This window comes from Mirounga angustirostris, unplaced genomic scaffold (genome assembly GCF_029215605.1).
Source record: "Mirounga angustirostris isolate CCGP_5_RB_7025 unplaced genomic scaffold, mMirAng1.0.hap1 SCAF_9, whole genome shotgun sequence".
Taxonomy (NCBI): Eukaryota; Metazoa; Chordata; class Mammalia; order Carnivora; family Phocidae; genus Mirounga; species Mirounga angustirostris.
Window position 1 is genome coordinate 37879698 of NW_026991717.1, and position 19407 is coordinate 37899104.

The following is a 19407-nucleotide window of genomic DNA, read 5'->3' on the forward strand; positions in this document are numbered from 1 at the left end:
GCACTGGGTTCAGGCTAAGGCCGCTGAGAGAAGCTCCTGGTCCAGGTGGGGACATAGACACATGAATTCATCATTTAGTTTCCTTTACTGCTCTGATTTCCAGTGTGGATCCTATTTCCCTCCAAAGGAGGAGGAGCCCCTGCTGGCATTGAGAGCCATGAAGCCATCAGACCCTGGAAAACATTCCCGAACTGGGGCATAAGCTGGGAGGTGGTGGGCAGCAGAGTGAGTCAGAGTAGAGGAAAAGAACCGATCATGAAGCCTTTCATTTGGGGAGTGTTTCTTTCCCTCCCACCAAGGAGAAAGTGTAAGGCAGGAAGACCATCTGTCAGTTTATCCCCACAGCGGAAAACGCGAGGCTGGGAAACCTGACTCCTGGGTTTTCCTATGGCCTTTCCAGGCTGTGAGCCTCACCAAGCCAGGAATGTCCTTTCTTCTCTCTCCAGGGAAAGCTAAATGGGTGGCAGACATTCACAACTCAGTGTGAAAAAGCCTGTCACTGGCACTTCCTTCCCGACACCCGGATGAAGTCGGGGTTTTAACGAAGGGCAGAGGCTCAAGCAGAGGATGCGATTCTGGAAGGCAGGCTCCGCGTGAGGAAGGGCTTGTGCCACCCAGTCCTCAAACAGACCCACTGAGAAAGATGCTAGTCTCTCCTGCTCACAGAGGGGCAGACGGAACCCAAGAGAGGGTGGTGACTGCCCCAAGTCCACAAGGCCTGTATGCAGCAAAAGCAGGATGTGAGCTTGAGTCTCCCCTACGATGTTCATCGGCTTCTGGGTCAGCAACCTGACTAAGGACTTAGTCACTGAGACCAGGGGGAAGGAGATGGTACACAGTGAGGTGAGGTGAGGTGAGGTGAAGTAAGGTGAGGTGAAGGGAGGTTAAGTAAGGTGAGGTGAGGTGAGGTGAAGTGAGGTGAAGTGAGGTGAGGTGAGGTGAGGTGAGGTGAAGTAAGGTGAGGTGAAGGGAGGTTAAGTAAGGTGAGGTGAGGTGAGGTGAAGTAAGGTGAGGTGAGGTGAGGTGAAGTGAGGTGAGGTGAAGTGAGGTGAAGTGAGGTGGGGTGAGGTGAGGTGAGGTGGGGTGGGGTGAGGTGAGGTGAAGTGAGGTGAGGTGAAGTGAGGTGAAGTGAGGTGAAGTGAGGTGGGGTGAGGTGAGGTGAGGTGAGGGGAGGTGAAGTGAGGTGAGGTGAGGTGAGGTGAAGTAAGATGAGGTGAAGTGAGGTGAGGTGAGGTGGGGTGGGGTGGGGTGAGGTGAGGTGAGGTGAAGTAAGGTGAGGTGAAGTGAGGTGAAGTAAGGTGAGGTGAAGTGAGGTGAGGTGAGGTGAGGTGAAGTGAGGTGAGGTGAAGTAAGATGAGGTGAAGTGAGGTGGGGTGAGGTGAGGTGAGCTGAGGTGGAGTGAGGTGGGGTGGGGTGAGGTGAGGTGAGGTAAGTTAAGGTGGGGGGGGCATGCCCATGACACAAACGGAGGGCAGAAGTCTCCAAGCTGCTGAGGGGTGGAGGTTGCCCAGTCAGGGCTTAGAGCTTCCTCTCCAGATTTCTCACTACCACCCCATTGCCACCACCGCCCTGCCATCAGACAGGACAGCTCAGGATGGAATGGTGCACAGCCTGGACTCACGTCCCCGCTCTCTCATCTACCAGCAACTGACCTTCTAGAAGTCACTAACCCTCTCTGCATCTCCATTTTCTCATCTGTGAAATGGGAATGTTGACTCCTGGGCCTCCCAGGACCAAGATGCGGTCCTGGGAGGGCACATGTGGGCAGTATTTTGTAAATAATATAGGCATTATAAAAACACGGAGTTATTACTATTCTTTTCTCTCTGGCTTCTTTGGACAGACAAAACCAAAACAACCCCAGTCACTCAGTCTCCAGCCAAGAGGGGCTGGATTTCAAAAGGAGCCTTACTACCAACTGGGGGAACCCAGAGAGAAAAAACAACCAATGCAGCGGTCCCCACCCCCAGCCCACAGCACAGTGAGGCGTCGAAGCTCGGGCCCCTGCTAATGCCCGGCCCCAGGCCCCTCTTCAAACTGACAGCCACCACCGAATCCAGATGCAAACCATTCTCAGTGGAGGCCACCCAAATCCTTGGAAGTCGGCAGGGAAGACATCTACTTGCCCCTCAGAGGACAGGAAGATTGACCTGCTCTGCATTTAATGAAATGCCCAGCTCACTTCCCCCCGAAACGCTACGCCCTGCCGCATGCCCACACACGTGTGTAAACCCCAACAGCCATGACACTTCTGGGGGAGCCAAGCTTGCTTCCTTCCCTTCAGTGGTCTGGTGGAATGATTTTGTCAAACCTTCACAGAATCTTTGTGAGCAATTCTAATCTGCCCCAGCCCTCTCCTGACACTCAGCTGGCTGATAGTAATCCTGCTCCTAATCAGTTCTCTTGACAGCCAACCACAGAAGGATGTTCTCGCAAGACCTCACACACCTGTAGAGAGCTCTTGCTGTCCTGGCAGAGAACTGGTTATCATATGTCAGTTTATCAGATGAGCAGAGAGCCAGGGTCACGGGAGGACCCGGACCACTAAGTTTTGCTGGCAGACGGTCTTGAAGGAAAATGTGGAGGGGACGCTGCCCAGAGGAAGCCAGCCTAAGTCAGGCGTTCTGGAAGATGCAGGACAGGACACATGAGGAATGCTAGGGACCGGTCAGATGTCTGGAGGAGGAAAAATGCTGGACTAGGCAATGCTCTGCCTAGTGCTTGCTGTGTGACCTTGAACAGGTTGCTTGGCCTCTCTGAGACTCAGTTTCCTCATCTCACAGGGAATTGTGAGGAAGTACTAAGACCACGTCTGGGCAAGACCTTAATATAGCATGGAGGGCTGCCTGGACGTGCAGGCGATCAAGGGTTCCAGAGGGGCGGGGAGAATCAGGAAGGACTCTGGTGGCTGACAGCTGCAGGGGGCTCTGGGTCGGGGTGGGCGGGGGGGAGGGGGACTGCTGGCTAAGTTTCTCCCTCCCACCCCAGGAAGGGTCACTCTGTCCAACGTGTCTGAGAGGAAGGACAATATGCGCCTCGGCCTGAGCCTGGCCACCAACCCCAAGGACAACAGCTTCCTGGTAAGAGCCACCCACCCCACCCTCTCTCCACATCCCCGCCCCTCTTGCCCCACAGACCCTCTGCTTGGGGCCAGGAGAGGCAGGGGGTGAGTCACTGTGTCCTTACACGCTCACACTCTGTCCGCACGCTCAGGGAGCAGCTCTGCCCCAGACTTCCTGCCTGTACCATTCTGCCAGGGTACCCTCAGCTTTTGAGGGGGACAGCCCCGGCAGGAAAACATATTGAGCTCTTTTGTGTGCACACCTTGGGGCTGCAGGATGGACAGCCTGAAAGGAACAGGAATAAAGACGGCCAACGGTGTGAAGGGAGCCCATCCCTCCTTCTGGAGAGCCGAATTTCTGAGGCGGGGGTGGGGGAGGGCGCGAATCTCTGCTCCAGGTTCGGTCAAAGAAACAGGACACACCACACACCCTAAGAAGTCTCTGAAGGGGGGGCGCCTGGGTGGCTCAGTCGTTAAGCGTCTGCCTTCGGCTCGGGTCGTGATCCCAGAGTCCTGGGATCGAGCCCCGCATCGGGCTCCCTGCTCGGCAGGAAGCCTGCTTCTCCCTCTCCCACTCCCCCTGCTTGTGTTCCTTCTCTGGCTGTCTTTCTCTCTGTCAAATAAATAAAAAATATTAAAAAAAAAAAAAAAGAAGTCTCTGAAGGGAAGCCATAAATGAGAGAACACAGATTTACGACGACTGAGGGAAGAGATACAGAGCACTGGGACCCCCGGACTGTGCAGGGTTAGATGGGAAGGCTTTCTGGGGGAGGTTTTTTTTTTTTTTAAGGATTTTATTTATTTATTTGACAGAGAGAGAGATAGCGAGAGCAGGTACACAAGCAGGGCGAGTGGGAGAGGGAGAAGCAGGCTTCCCGCCAAGCAGGGAGCCCGATGAGGGGCTCGATCCTGGGACCTCAGGATCATGACCTGAGCTGAAGGCAGACACTTAATGACTGAGCCACCCAGGCACCCCTCTGGGGGAGGTTTTTTATTTGCTTTTCAAGAAGAGACAGGGGTCTTAGCAGGGAAGAGAGAGGAGGGGGTACTTGTGCTGAAGTGGTAGGGACATTTATTCATTTCAACACCAATGCTTTGAGCCCTTACGATGTGCTGAGCCCAATGCCGGACACTGGGGATTCAGCAGTCAACAGAGCGCCTGCCTCCCCTGGGGCTTCAGTTCCGGTGGGGGGAGAGCTGATAAGCCAACAAGGAGTGTAAACATGACGTTGGAGCAGGAAGGCCTGTCATCAGAGGTCTCTGCACCCTGCACACAGTCAGCAAGTGTGGCTGGCATCATGGCGGACGCTGCCTGCTCCTTGCCACCATGGGCTGGGCAATGCTGGAGATTCAAAACAGGATCCAGCTGGGACAGATAGTTCTAGAGACAGCTACAGGAGAAGAATTCAGAGAAACATTACCCCAGAAAGCCCAATAAAATGAGCCACTCATTTTAAGATGGGAGGGCTTGTGTCGCTCTTTGTTCTTATCCAACAATATGTTTCTGTGGATAGGGGCGCCTGGGTGGCGCAGTCGTTAAGCGTCTGCCTTCGGCTCAGGTCATGATCCTAGGGTCCTGGGATCGAGCCCCGCATTGGGCTCCCTGCTCCGCGGGGCGCCTGCTTTTCCCTCTACCACTCCTCCTGCTTGTGTTCCCTCTCTCTGTGTGTCTCTCTCTGTCAAATAAATAAATAAAATCTTAAAAAAAAAAAAAAGTTTCTGTGGACAGATGGGACATTCAGGGTGTGGAGCACCAGACAACAGGACAACAAGATGAGTGGGATGCTCAGGGGCTGTGGAGAGCATAGTGGCCCTGCCAGGGAAAGTCCAGAGGTGCCTTGGTGTGTGGTCAGCCTGCAGCCCTTCATCATCCCAACCAAGGGCAAACAGGGCCCTGGGTCCTGTCCACACACAGACCTGTCAGGGGCTTTTTTGCTACTCCTTTTTCCTTCTGAGGCTCCTTATCATGTTCCTACCAAATTGATTTCATCTACTTCACAAGGTGGATGAAGGCCCAAGAAGGATTGTATGATACACCCTCTGGGGCTTCCATGGATTGGTTAAGTCCCTGGTTTATGAATGGCAACATTTGTTCACTCATTCACTCATCCATTCATCCATTCACTCATCAGTCCATCCTCCAACCAATTGTTTATCTCTCCATTCATCTATTCATCCACCCATTCACTCATCCTTCCATCCATCCCTTCCTACACCCATCCATCATCCATTATCCATCATCCATCCATCCATTATCCATCATCCAGCCATCCATCAATCCATCATCTATCCACCCATCCATCCATCTATCATCTATCAATCTATCCATCCATCATCCATCCTTCCACCCACCCTTACATCCATCCATCATCCATCCACCCACTCATCCATCCATTATCTATCCATCTATCCATCCATTATCCATCCATCTATTCATCCATCCATCATCATCTATCCATCTGTCCCTCCAGCCATCACCTATCCATCTATCCCTCTAGCCATCATCCATCATCCACCCTCCTTTATTCTCCCTCTACTTCCAGAAATAATTTACTGAAGCTTCAACAAAGGACAGAGATAAAACAAAACCCTTAAAATCTGACTAAAAAAAGAAAGCTAATTAAAGAAAGAAATTAGAAATGGAATAATTATTTTTCCAGACCAAAGGAAATTATAGGACAAAATTTAGTCCTGGGTTTCCTGGCAGCAAGACAAAAATGGAGGCATGTGGCTGAGCTTTCATTTTTAATGACCCTGACCCTGAGGGGGACGCATCACTTAATCTTTAAATGAGAAGCTGACATCAATGTGTTTGGTAGCAAATTTCAGAGAAGGAGGAGAAACATTCTTTTTTTTTTCCCAGTAAGATGCATGGGTATATTGTTGGAACCCAGTCCTGGAAGTTTTCCCAGTAAGGACCTTCAGGTGACCTCTTCAGACAGAGAGGTTCTTCTAGTGACCTTGAAGGGTTCACTCTCATGGATGATGCTGCGTGGTGGGTAGAGTGGGCAGGAAGGGTGAAGGAGAGTCACAACTCTAGGTGATGGGATAGAGAATGGGACCCTTGAAAATGCAACAAAGGAGGACTCTAAGATTAGTTTTTCTCCATTCCATCTGAAGCAAGAGAACTAAAACACATTAGAGCAAGAAATAATTCAGTTAGACTCCAAGAAGACTCTCTAAATCCTTGGAGTACCAATACTCAGATAGAGGATGTCTATCTTAGGTCATGGAGGTTGGGCTGGGCCAAAGCCTGTTGGGTCTGGACCCTCCCGGAGATCCCCCACTGACTAGGGGTCTGCCCTGTGCTTCACAGGCCTGCAGCCCCCTCTGGTCTCACGAGTGTGGGAGTTCCTACTACACCACAGGGATGTGTTCGAGAGTCAACTCCAACTTCAGGTTCTCCAAGACGGTGGCCCCAGCTCTCCAACGTAAGTAGCTTCAAATCGGCAGACCCATGCTGAGTGGCCGACGGTCATGGAAGGCTCCGAGCTCTGATCCCCCCCACCCTGCAGCTACAAAGCAGCACCTGGACTCGAGCCCCGCCCTGCCCCAGAACCTGTGGGTTACCCACAACAGAGTGTTGGTAGGAGGCCAACGAGCTGAGGTTATGAAGACAATCCTGGCAGGCAGAGAGGCTCACTGCAAACCCACTGTGAGTGAGGAAGAGGTTGCTGGGCCACCATGTAGAGCAGCAAGCCCATGCTCAGCACAATTCTGGGGACCTTGTTCACTTAGACTACAATGTGAATGGTGCCCTCTGATGTTACGCGATGCAGTTGCCTTGTAGGTGGAAGGCCAAGGAAAACAGAAATATCCCTGGTAACGGCCCCCTCTGACTGGTGTTCCTGGATATCAGGAAGTTCTGCCCAGCTTGCCCAGAGGCTCATGGAACACAAAACCTCCCACTCACTCCCCACCAGCCAAGAAAATCTGGAGAAATAGTGTTCAGACCTTGTCTCCTGCAAGCCCAGACTACTTGGCTCCAAGCCTCACTATTTCCTCTGGGCTGAATACCGTCATCCAAGCAGGTGCTAACCCGTTTTATTGAGGGTGAAAGGATTAGCACCTCTGGCCGGGGAAGGGGGGGCTGGCGGGGGACATCAGCACAGCAGGGGCTAGAAAGTGGTCCTTTTAAGGGTGAGGAGAAGGTGTCGATTCTATGCTCACAAAGTGGCCAAGGGAAAGGTGGTACTGTGGCTGGCAAGTTCGGTCACATGAGGTGTGAATGGGGAACCTCACCCCAGGCCAACAAATGACCATCTAAGCCTCCAGGAACTCCTCTGGTGGAGGCCTGCTCATCTGGCCCACCAGCAGCAGTGTGCTGGGAGCTTATCAGACACAGACCCCAGGGCACCCGCTCTGGAGGCTCTAACTCAGTAGGTCTGGGACAAGCCCCAGGGTGTGTGTACGTGGGAGTGAGTGAGTGTGTGTGTGTGTGTGTGTGTGTTCCCTGGAGTGTTCAGTCCTGTTTAGGAACCACAGATCTAAAGCAAAGTTCTTCCCAAGATGCTTTCAAAAAAAAAGTGAAATAGCACGAAAGAAATCAGCAGTAATAAATGCGTTCTAATAATAAAGATGGCTTAAAAATAAAAGAAACCTTGTTCCTACCACTGGATTAGGAACTCCGCCTAACTAAGGAGTTTCTGTCTCAGTCACGTCCTTGGCCGCCCGCACCACACAGCTGGTGGCAGGCATTAACCAGGCTGGAAAAGGACAAAGCTATCTGGCTGTGTGAGCCCAGAAGAATTGGGCCATCACATGCTGCACACAGCATGCAGGTGGGACGAGAATGTCTACATTCAAAGCCGCCACCTTTTGTCTCTGGTGAGCACTGACTTCAACCAACTGCACCTTCATGATGCAGGAGTTACTGGAATGGTTAACACACAGAAGTCTCCTGCCATTTTGCTATAAAGTAGATTTTACAACAGTGTGAAAATTCTCCAGTAGAAGTCAGCAGATACCCAATATTTCAATATGATATAATCTAATATAGTATGTATATATCATATATTGGGACATCTAATTTCAAAGCAACCCTAACTGTTCACCAATAGAAATAAGTTACTTAGATTTTAAAAGATTGTTGCATTTGTTGCGGTACCAATGTTTCTTTGATGGTTTTTAGTGTTCATTTTAACTTGGTATTAATATTATAAGAATATAGAGAAACCTTTATGCTCAGAGCAGAAATAAAGGCACAAATGCTTGACCTGACGATGTCATTGTCACATTGACAAAGTACTTTGCTTAAAAATAAATAGAGGGGCACCTGGGTGGCTCAGTTGGTTAAGCGACTGCCTTCGGCTCAGGTCATGATCCTGGAGTCCCGGGATCGAGTCCCACATCGGGCTCCCTGCTCGGCAGGGAGTCTGCTTCTCCCTCTGACCCTCCCCCCTCTCATGTGCTCTCTCTCATTCTCTCTCTCTCAAATAAATAAAATCTAAAAATAAATAAATAAATAAATAAATAAATAAAAATTTTAAAAAAATAAGAGGATCCGCTAAGATTTCTTGGGCACTGACTTTGTGCTCAGCCCTTTAGAAGCCTCATTTCCTTGATTCCTCCTGGCAACCTTCTCCTATCACCAAGCCTGTGTTTGCAGCAGAGATAACAGGCACTGAGAGGTTAGGTGACTTGCCCAAGGTCACACAGCTAATGCCCGGCAAAGCCGGGAATCAAACGGTCTGTTGCTGGATCCCTCATCCTAAGCCATCACCCCTTACTGCTCTCCTAAAAAGTGAAGTTCATTCATTTGGGCTGAAAGCATCAGCCAGCTGATGGTAGGTTGGTCCCTGATGAAGAGCAGAGGGAGTCAGGGTGGACTTAAGCTTGGTTCAAACAGCCAGCACAGAGTGGCTGAACAGAGCCAGGAATTCCTGGGCTCATCATTCATGTTGCCCAAATAAACTCCTAGCCCAGGGAATTACATGCATGTGACAGGGTCCTTCTTCTATTGTCCCCTGGACCCACACCTGGAGAATCAGAGACTGAAAGCACCGAGTTACTGGGCAGCCATGACGGTGTCCCCACTTCCCAGGGTGCCAGACCTACATGGACATCATCATTGTCCTGGATGGTTCCAACAGCATCTACCCCTGGGTGGAGGTTCAGCACTTCCTCATCAACATCCTGAAGAAGTTCTACATCGGCCCTGGGCAGATCCAGGTGAGTGTCTCCCTCCTCCTCTGACCAGGGCTCCCCAAACCTATGGAAGACTCTGGCCTGGGCCGTGGAGGAGCATCTTTGCACATGCTAATGAGGTGTAGGTGCAAGGGCCAGGCTCAGGCCCTGCAGCCCAGGACGCCCACCTCTGCTGGGTGCATCCAGGGACGGTTCCGAGGAGGCCCCACTTCACCGGCCAAACCCGTCTTCTGGGATAGATGCCACCTATTAAGAGAAACTTTTCCTAGAGAGAGTAAGAAGGAAGGCAGGGACGGTTGAGTGGATCCCTACTGAGTGAGGCACAGGGGAGAATTAGACACACAGATCTTGAGGGAAGACCGAGAGGGGGCGGGAGGGAGGACATAGCTACCAGCAGGTGTCCGAAACGCCACCGGGCTAAAGAGGGGGTCGATTTATTCTGTATTGTTTTGGGTGGCCAAGTGAGGACTGACATTTAGGAGGCACGAGGTGGCAGATTACAAGTCATTCTAGGAAATTATTTTGTAACAATTAGAGCTGTTAAAAAGGCAGTGGGCTTTCTCAAGAAGTAATGACTTGCCCACAACGGGAAGGTCATCTTTAGGGTCTCGTGCACGAAAGTCTGGCCTTAAAAAGGCACCAGATAAACTTGGGGCCCATCTGACAGGAAGGTTTTCTCATTCCAGTCCTACTATAGGCCCTTAAGGCTTTTTGTTTATTTTGAGGCTATTAATATTGTCTATATCTTATCAGCCTTGGCGATGAAAGATTCTCCTCCAAGTTTTCAGGAACCTTGGTTCCAGCCTTTGGTGAAAAATGCCATGGCCCTCCAGTCATTCTGCTCCTAATATTTTAGGCTTCAATCCTATGCTCAAGCAACATAATCTGTTGGGCCTTTCTTTATTTTTATTGTTTTTTGTTTTTTTGTTTTAAGAGAGAGAGTGCACAAGCTGGGAGGAGCAGAGGGAAAGGGAGAGAGAGAGAGTCCCAAGTAGGCTCCACGCTAGACAAGGAGCCCGACACGGGCGGGGATCGATCCCACCTCACAGTCTCCCCTCTGGAGAGGCGCCTTCCACCCACCCCACCAAGCCACCCATTCATTCCTGGAGCTCTGCAGAACTATGCAGAATAGCTTCCCTTCCCAGTGACTCTTCCTTGGGAAGTTCCCCCGCCCTTCGCACTCCCCAACAGTTGCAGACAGAGAGATGACTCTGGAAAGCCTCACCGCCCACAGCACAGCTTTCAGGGGTCCTTTCTCTTCCCTCACAGGTTGGAGTTGTCCAATACGGAGAAGACGTGGTGCATGAATTTCACCTCAATGACTACAGGTCTGTACGAGATGTGGTGGAAGCTGCCAGCCACATTGAGCAGAGAGGAGGAACGGAGACCCGGACGGCATTTGGCATCGAATTTGCTCGGTAAAAAAAAAAAAAAAAAAAAATGCCAATAAAATAGAAATAATGATAATTTACTTAAATCTCAGATAACTTGTCTAGTTCTACATTGCTGTGTAACAAACCTCCACAAAATTCTGTACCTTGAGACAATAATTTATTAATCCCTCCAGGTTCTAGGGTTGACTCGGCTCAGCTGGTGCATTCTCTCTGGGGCTCTCTCCTATGGGTGTAATCCGGTGTGTCAGCTGGGGCTCTTGTCATTGGAGGGGTTGACTGGACTGGACATCCAAAATGGCACACTCATGAGGCTGGCAGTTGTCTCGGGCTGTTGGCTGGGAGCTCAGTGTGGGCTGGCAACCTGAGCACCCACACGTGGCCATGTGGCTCGGTTTTCTCGTGGTGTAGCAGCCAGGCTCTGAGAGGGAGCGTCCCAAGAGAGCTTTCCAAGAGGCCCCCACAGGAACTCTGAGACTGCCTTGACCTAGCCCCCAAAGTCCCAGATATAACTTTTGCCATATTCTATTGATCCAGCAAGTCATTAAGACCGGCCCAGGTTCAAGGGGAAGAGAACTTGATTCTGCCTCTTGATGGAGGAATGGCAAGGTCACATCACAGGAGAGCATTTGGAATGGGAGGTATTGTTGCAACCAACTTTGGAAAATGCGCAGTGCCACAGAGACCCGTAAAAAAGTGGATAGGTTCCAGGAGGGCAGAATCTTCCATGGAGTCCGTGTCACAGTGGAGTGCGAGGAACATCGTTAAATGTAACTCCTAACTCCTGAGGTTGGAGACTCACAAGGCTGGCTCCTTAAAACCACACCAGTACCCACTCACCATGAAGATGAATGTTACCTCTAGACAGCACCCTCACGGATGGCTCCGTGCTCTCCAGTGACACGGCCATTGCTCAGAACATTGTGCTCACCCCCACTGAAATCAGGAAGTGACTTTAGAAGCAATTCCCCAAGATCTTTTGAGCTGAGGCCTAAACCCCTAAGGTGACTACATCTAAGGCTAACGGATTTTAAATGTATAAATTCTACATCTACAAAGATAAGCTCTGCTATGTCCATTGAGACCACAGGCCCATTTTCGTATAATCCCACCTCACGTCAGATAAGCCAAAGTGTTTAATAGAATTTAGCAGTAACGTGATTTCATGCGGTCAAACGATGAAACTTTCTCCAACCTTATAACTCTTTATAATTAAGTTACGGCTCCACTAACATAATTCTGTTTGCTGATAAAACTTGCTCAAATGTTTTTCCTAAATGAACCTGGCTCTTACTCATCCTCACAAAGAATGGGCCATGAGCCTCCCTCCGTGTGAAGATGGCACTTACTCATCCTCAAAAGGAACGGGCCATTTTTCTGTTTTGCTGTCACTGGGATGAGTCCCTGAGCCCCCCACACGCACCCATGGAATTGCTGGGGCAACAGAGGAAGCCGGTGCCCACTGGTGATCATTTCTTCGGTGTGAACTAACTGACTCATACAGGGATGCAGCCCACCAACCCCAGGTCAATTACGAGTGTGGGACCCACTTAGTAGTTTGAACCAGTCGTGACTCATGAGCACTGCTGGGATATGCAATCTGGGCCTCAAGTGAAGTTTGAAATCTGATCTCCTCAGCCTGCCAAGTCCCAAATTACAGGGGGTGTGTCTTAAAGTAAAAGGTTTGCTCTCCTCACTCAGTTATTCACAATGCATTTTTTCCTGTGTGCACCTGCAAAAGTATGAAGATCCAGGCCATGGACTTGAGGGTTACAGAGATGGTAACCCGTGGCCCCCCCTGGCCCAGTCAGGAACTCTGAGAAGCATCAGCCTAAATCAGTGAGGATGAAAGGAGAGGATCTAAGGGAGGACTTGCTAAGAGGGGCTGGCATTTGGCTTGCCCTAAGAAGACCCCAGGATTCGATCAGGGAGAGGTGGAAAGAAGACATTCCATCCGGTCAAGGACGGAAGAGGGGGAAAGTCAAGGAATGTTTATATTTGGAGTCTTTTGACAATGGAATGGGGTTCCTGTTTGGGGGATTGGAGCCAGATTGTGAGAATGATAATGTCATGGCTAAAACAACCATGAGTGGCCATGGAGGGCTCTTAGGCTCGAGAGTGTTTTCATCAGATATGCACGTAAAGGTGAATCTGGTAGTCATGTATGGCTTGGAGGCCATGGGGACAATGATGTGATTCCACCTTAGTTCACTCCACACTTTTAATTAAGGAGAAGAAGCAGGAGGAAGGGCTCAGAAGGACAGAGGGATGACTGGGCCAGATTATGATGGGTTGATAGGCCATTGTCAGGACCCGAAAGAAATGGGAGTCAGTGCAGGTTTTGAGCAGAAAGGAGACGTGATATGGCCTACTTGTCCATAGATCATTCTGACTTCCAGAATGTGAGTTGAGATTATCAAGCTCTCACTGCTCTCAAGGAACTTATGATCTGATTTACAAGGGAACAAATCCAAGGTTTTTTACACAATAAAAAGTCACAATTTTAAATTTGATGATTCATGTCAATATTCACCCCATTGCAGATTCATACAGATATTCACACAATTCCACTATATGGAAATACGAACCTGAAAATTCTTGGCTCCCTATATAATAAAACCTGTTTCTCCCCTGCCATACTTTTTTTACATGGAGTTTTGTGCCTGGGCCTGATCCTTCAATGAGGTGATGGAAACATCTAGAATCTCCTTTGAGGGACTGGCAGGGTCAGGCTGATGCTCAAAATTTGCTGTAGTCACATCAAGTGTACCTCTGGCCTCCTTCAGTTCATAGCTCATATTAAAACTCAATGGTCTTTGGGGCGCTTGGGTGGCTTAATCAGTTAAACGTCTGTCTTCTGCTCAGGTCATGATCCCGGCGTCCCGGGATCAAGCCCCGCATTGGGCTCCCTGCTGAGCAGGGAGCCTCCTTCTTCCTCTCCCTCTGCGTGGCTGCCCATCTGCCTACTTGTATCTCTCTCTCTGTCAAATAAATAAATAAAATCTTAAAAAAAAAAACAAAAACAAAAACAAAACTCAATGTTTTTTTTTAAGTCCGTCTATCCACAATATCATAGAGCTGAGAGAATGGCAGATGGTCTGTTCTCTTACCTGGGAGCTTGAAGATGCTCTGAACTAACTTTTTCCAGGCTTTGTGAATTCCTCAACATCTAAATCATGCACATCAGTTCATCAGCGTGCCGTGTCACAAGAGATACCTCTGGTGATGAGCTTTAACCTAGCATCGTGGAGCCTCAATCTGTGGGTCAGACCCAAGAGTCTCAGGGAAACATTTATTTTCAGATCCTTACTGGAAAATCCTACCTGCTGGGCCAGACTTTGGGTCCAGACCATGTCATTCCTATTCAGAACCTCACGGTCTAAAGGAGGGTTGGCCACAGAGGCACCGAGAGCCAGTGATGGTTCCAGAGCCAGGTTTCCTGCTTCTGAGATGGGCTGCCAGCTCTAAGAGTCTCTCCACAGTGTGGTGGACCAGCAAACCAGGCCCCGGCCCCTGGCTGGATGGTCCAACAGGCAGGCCAAGCACCTGCTTCAGGCACTGAAAACAAAATAAAAAGCAAGAAAGAGGAGTATTTGTCACAGAATTTGATACTTAATATTTCCTAAAATAGAATCAAAATAGTCCTCGTGGGAAAAGTCAGAACTTCGTTCAGGCTTCATTCCGTGTATTTTATGGATTAGTGTTGTTTGGGTGTTGAGTTACTCTGGCCCATCACCCTTTCAGTATGTAGGGAAGTGGTTCTCAGCATCAGTATTCATTAGATCTTTGGAAAAATACTGATGCCCAGGCCATGCCCCAGAGCTTCTGATCACATGCCCAGGTGGGGCCTGGACATCAGCATTTTTTAAAACTCCCCAGGTGATTCTAATGTATAGCTGGGTTTTTGAACCACTAACTTAGGGTGTCTAAAAGTCCCCATCTGGGGTGCCTGGGTGGCTTAGTCAGTTAAGCGTCTGCCTTTGGCTCAGGTCATGATCCCAGGGTCCTGGGATTGAGTCCCACATCAGGCTTCCTGCTCAGTGAGGAGCCTGCTTCTCCCTCTTCCTCTGCCCCTTTCCCCCCACTCGTGCATTCTCTCTCTCTCTCAAAGAAATAAATAAAATCTTTAAAAAAATAAAATTAAAATAAAATAAAGGTCTCTATCTGACCTTGAACTTTCCTCCCAAGCCCACCCTGTCCCCTTCGCTTGCCCAAAACAGCATGGTCGAGACCCTAAAGGGGTTCTTTAAAGTCGCTTTTTAAAGATGAGCAAGGGCGCCTGGGAGGTGCAGTCGGTTAAGCATCTGACTCTTGGTTTTGGCTCAGGTCCTGAATCTCAGGCTCATGAGATCAAGCTGTGGTCGGGCTCTGCCCTCAGCATGGAGTCTGCTTGAGATCCTTTCTCCCTCTCCCTGTATCCCTCACACTTGTGCTCTCTCTCTCATAAATAAATAAATCTTTAAAAAAATAAAAAAAGAACAAGCAGATACGTGACCCGTCTGAGCAGCTGGTGAATGAGTAGTGTGGGCATCTCAACCCAGCTTCTTCATTGGTTCAAGATCCAACCCTGTTGGGTTGCTCCCTCGGGGGAGGTGAGCGGGCTTGGCCCTACTTCTGTGGCTGCCCCTTGGGAGGAGCACTGGAAGCTGCCCCATCCCTACATCCTTCTTGTGACCCTACCCCCCTGTGCTATGGTTTCAGCTCAGAGGCTTTCCAGAAAGGTGGAAGGAAAGGGGCCAAGAAAGTAATGATTGTCATCACAGACGGAGAGTCCCATGACAGCCCAGACCTGGAGAAGGTGATCCAGCAAAGCGAGAGAGACAACGTGACCAGATACGCTGTGGCCGTGAGTCCTGCCCCGAGTGTCCCACACTGCGCGCCCCTAGAGGCTTAGCCATCAAACCTCTGGGGAGTCTCAGGGGCATTTTCTGGGTAGTGAACAAGCTGTCCAGGCCCTCCAATGGGCCTCTCCTTGTTTCAGCCTCTCCTAAAGAGCATCTGGGGAATTTTCCTTCAGTGCTGTCCAAGGCTATCCACAACAGTTGTGGGGGCTTGGGAGGTTTTTTCCTCCATTGCCAGGGAGATTCTGAAACCTCAGAACTCTAGGAAACACCCCCAAGCCACCCGGCCCCCAGACCCTTATCTTAGACCAGGGGGCTTCTCTGGCCCCTACAAGACAGCCTGTCTCAAACTGCAAGTGGAACCCCAAGTTCTGCTCCTGGCAGCTGAAACAGTGGCCCTGGCCACTCGGGGTCAGGGGACTCGGGCGTGTGGGGAGGTCTGTGCTACGTCCTGCTTGGTCACCCTGCCCCTGTTCCCTGGCAGGTCCTAGGCTACTACAACCGCCGGGGGATCAATCCAGAAGCTTTTCTAAACGAGATCAAATACATCGCCAGTGACCCCGATGACAAGCACTTCTTCAACGTGACCGACGAGGCAGCCCTGAAGGACATTGTTGATGCCCTGGGGGACAGGATCTTCAGCTTGGAAGGTAAGCGATACCTACCGAGAGAGGTCTACGCTTCCAGGCTCACATCAAGTGAACCCCATGGAGCGACATCCAGCCCCACAATGCGGAATGCTTTAGCAGGAGTCATCCCGTCACAATAAATGCGTGGTATTCCGTGCGGGACTGGAGGCCGTGCACCTCACAGACAGCCCCGGACGGTGGCTTTGCGACTTTCTCCTCCTTTGACCACTGACGATCCTGAAGCCTGTAGGAACCAAGTGACTTGCCAAAGCTTCCCCGGCTTGGGAAGCTAGTGTCGCCAGATTTAGCAAATATAAAATGCAGTGTTTGTGGCAGACTGATACTAAGAAGTTATCCACTGGTTGTCTGAAATTCAAATTGAACTGGGCATCCTGTATCTTATCTGGCAACCCTAGTTTGGATGCAGCTGTGCCTGCCTCCGTAGCCTGAAACGCTTAATCCCTGAGTCCAGCTGCCTCCCATTCCGCCGAAAGCACTTTGCATAGGGTTACTTCCGATTGCCTCTCTCCTTACTATTTATTATTTTTTAAGATTTTATTTATTTACTTGACAGAGGAAGCACACAAGCAGGGGGAGCAGCAGAGGGAGAGGGAGAAGCAGGCTCCCCACTGAGCAGGGAGCCCAACGCGGGGCTCGATCCTAGGACCCTGGGATCATAACCTGAGCTGAAGGCAGGCACTTACCCGACTGAGCCACCCAGGCGCCCCCCTTACCTTACTTACTATTTAAATTCCAGTTTTGTTTGCACGGCTTTCCTTTGTGCCGTGTATTGCTAGACCCGGCCCTCCCGACACTGGGCTGGGCCACATGGGAGGGTTGTAAACAGAGACAGAAAGCAGCATCCCAGAGCCTGAGCACATTGGAAAAGATGAGCTCCAGACCCACGAGGAGACAAAAGCAGCCCTTAACCACAGGATAAAGGAATAGAAAGTGTGAACCTGAGTTTTGACACTCACATAGGACTGAAATATCCAGATGAGGGTACTTCTAGAAACAGTTTCCTTGGGCGTGGAGAACATCAGCTCCAGGGCCCTGGGGGGGGGGGGGACTCTTTGGGGAGGGGCTTTCAGCACACATGGGTTTCTTGTGCAAAGCTGTGGTGGTGACAGGTCTCCCTCCCAAGGATCGAGCCAACGCTTGGTAATCCTCCAGAGGCCCCTGGAACCAAAGCTGGTGAATAATAGGAATGAGAGAAGTGGGGAAAGAAATGGAATTTCCACTTCTTGCCAAAAATGTAGACTATTTCTTTCCATGGACTCTTCTTGTTCTTTCCCCTATTTTGACAGTCATATAGCTTACATGCTCTGTCATATAACTCGTCCCAAACCCTGTCCAGCAGTAATGGGGCTGTAAAGCCAGCAGCTGCCAGAAGGTGCCTGGTGCCCTCCTGTGCAGGCTGCCTGCCTCTGGGGCCACCCAGGAGGGCAGTGCTGCTGGACTCAGCCTTAGGGCGCCCTCTGCCTTCGCTGAAGGGGCCCCCAGGACACAGATGCTGGGGGTGGAGATGCACGTGTGTGTGGCAATAAGCGATCAGGCATGGAGCTAGATCTTTCTGTCCTTCTGTTTTAGGCACCAACAAGAACGAAACGTCCTTTGGGCTGGAAATGTCGCAGACGGGCTTTTCGTCCCACGTGGTGGAGGTGGGTCGGGGTTGGAATCACCCTTCCGTACACTTCCCAGCTCTCTAGATGGTCATCCCGCCTTTTCTGGGCTCTCACCCCTCTTTGTTTCTCCGGTCTCTCTGTCTCCGTCTGCCATGACTCCAAGAAGGAAGTCAAGGTCTTCAACGTGCAACAGGTTGTCTCAAGCCCTTCTCAGCAGGGAGTGGGCTACAAGTAATGAACTGTCCCCTCCCTGCCCGGGGTGCCGATGGGGGCATTTCCTCCAGGATCAAAGGTCCCAATCGGTCCACAGAGCCTTGCGTGAAAATTGGGTCAAAACCAAAGACATTGCACTAATAGTACCCTGTGCCCGAGGCGGCCTGTGAGTGCGGGGGCGTGGCCCCACGCCGATGCGGGAGGGTGTCCAGACGTGCCAGGTGGCAGAGGTCCCAGGTGGGCACGCCGTGTCACGAGCAGCATGCCGTGTCAGAGGCTCTGCGTCGCAGGCCCGGAGCGTCAGGCTGTCACTCGCCCTCGGCACACCTCACCTGGTTCTGATTGGCAAGATGGGGCTGGAACCTCCCGGAATCGCCAGAGGGGCCTCGAGAGAGTCGGTGTCTGTGAGTACGTTTTTCTAAACCGTGGAGCCCCGCCTGGGAGCACTGCGTGGTGGGAGGACTGCACAGCAGGAGTCTGAGTCAGGGGGCATGCGTTGGGCAGGCAGGTGTCCTAGCTGTTCTCCCCAGGCTGGCACCCCAGGAGTGTCCTTCTGCCTCCTCGTTTGCCAGAAAAGACCTATTGATCCTGCCGGCTTATACGTGACCTTCATTATCTCACCGATTCCCGCCCCCACTCCTCTGTGAGGTGAATCGGGCAGGATTCCTTGGTCCCTGTCTCCAGAGCAATAAACTGAGTCACACAAAGTCTGAGCAACCCGCTGAAGTGACATGAGTGACAAAAACACCAGTCTTACACTCTTCCTCCCCACACCAAGCAGCTGCTCCCTTAAAGCTTATGGAATCTAAGGGGGTCTGAGTCAGAAATCCCAAATCGGAGGCAGGGAGTGGGGTGGGAGGACCTGTGCGCAGCAGGCAGCTTGCGGAGGGGTGGAAACCTGACTCATGATCCGCTGTTCCCGAGCTGCATCTGGACAGGCTCCTGCCCACCCGAATACAGCAGGATATAAATGGAACTGCCTGTAATTATAACACTCGTGTTATATGTGCACAGCACTGTAAACTTTTCCAGGAAATTCCTGTGCCCCATTTCACCTCAGCACAGCCCTGCTGGGTTGGCAGGTGGGAATAATTGTCCGTTTTAGGTGGTCAGATCTGCAAATCTTTTCTGTGCCTTCTCAGTGCTGGGCCCTGTGCTGGGTCCCGGAAGGTGCAGGCTCCTGCTTTGAATATGATGGTCCATGTATGCCCAGGAATCAGGGAACCTGAAGAGAAAGGGAGGTTACGACGAGGTTCAGGTATTCAAGAACGCTGAGATGAGGCCTGAAAATGACCCAAGCAGTTCAGTGTGTTGAGCGAGATGAGTCCCTGCAGGATCCACGGGCTCCCCAGCTGCACAGGGGAGACCAAGAGCTCCGAGCCTGGCCTGTTACTTAGGTCAAGGGCATGCGTTGCCCTGTGCAGATTCTCCCACGTGTCCAACTTGTTTTCATTCCCATGGTTGGAGAGACCAGGGTGCCTCTCCCCATCCTCATCCCCA

At 50.9% G+C, this 19407-nt stretch overlaps 1 protein-coding gene across 2 annotated transcripts in view; it reads left to right on the forward strand.

Moving 5' to 3' along the window:
* Window positions 1-19407, forward strand: part of ITGA11 (integrin subunit alpha 11) — a 113833-nt gene that overhangs the window by 53327 nt on the left and 41099 nt on the right. For both annotated transcript variants that reach the window (XM_064570239.1, XM_064570240.1), the window contains exons 4-10: window positions 2989-3080; window positions 6378-6492; window positions 9105-9232; window positions 10478-10626; window positions 15301-15445; window positions 15925-16090; window positions 17660-17730. In XM_064570239.1, the coding sequence (XP_064426309.1) occupies window positions 2989-3080; window positions 6378-6492; window positions 9105-9232; window positions 10478-10626; window positions 15301-15445; window positions 15925-16090; window positions 17660-17730 (866 nt within the window). The remainder of the gene's footprint in view (window positions 1-2988; window positions 3081-6377; window positions 6493-9104; window positions 9233-10477; window positions 10627-15300; window positions 15446-15924; window positions 16091-17659; window positions 17731-19407) is intronic.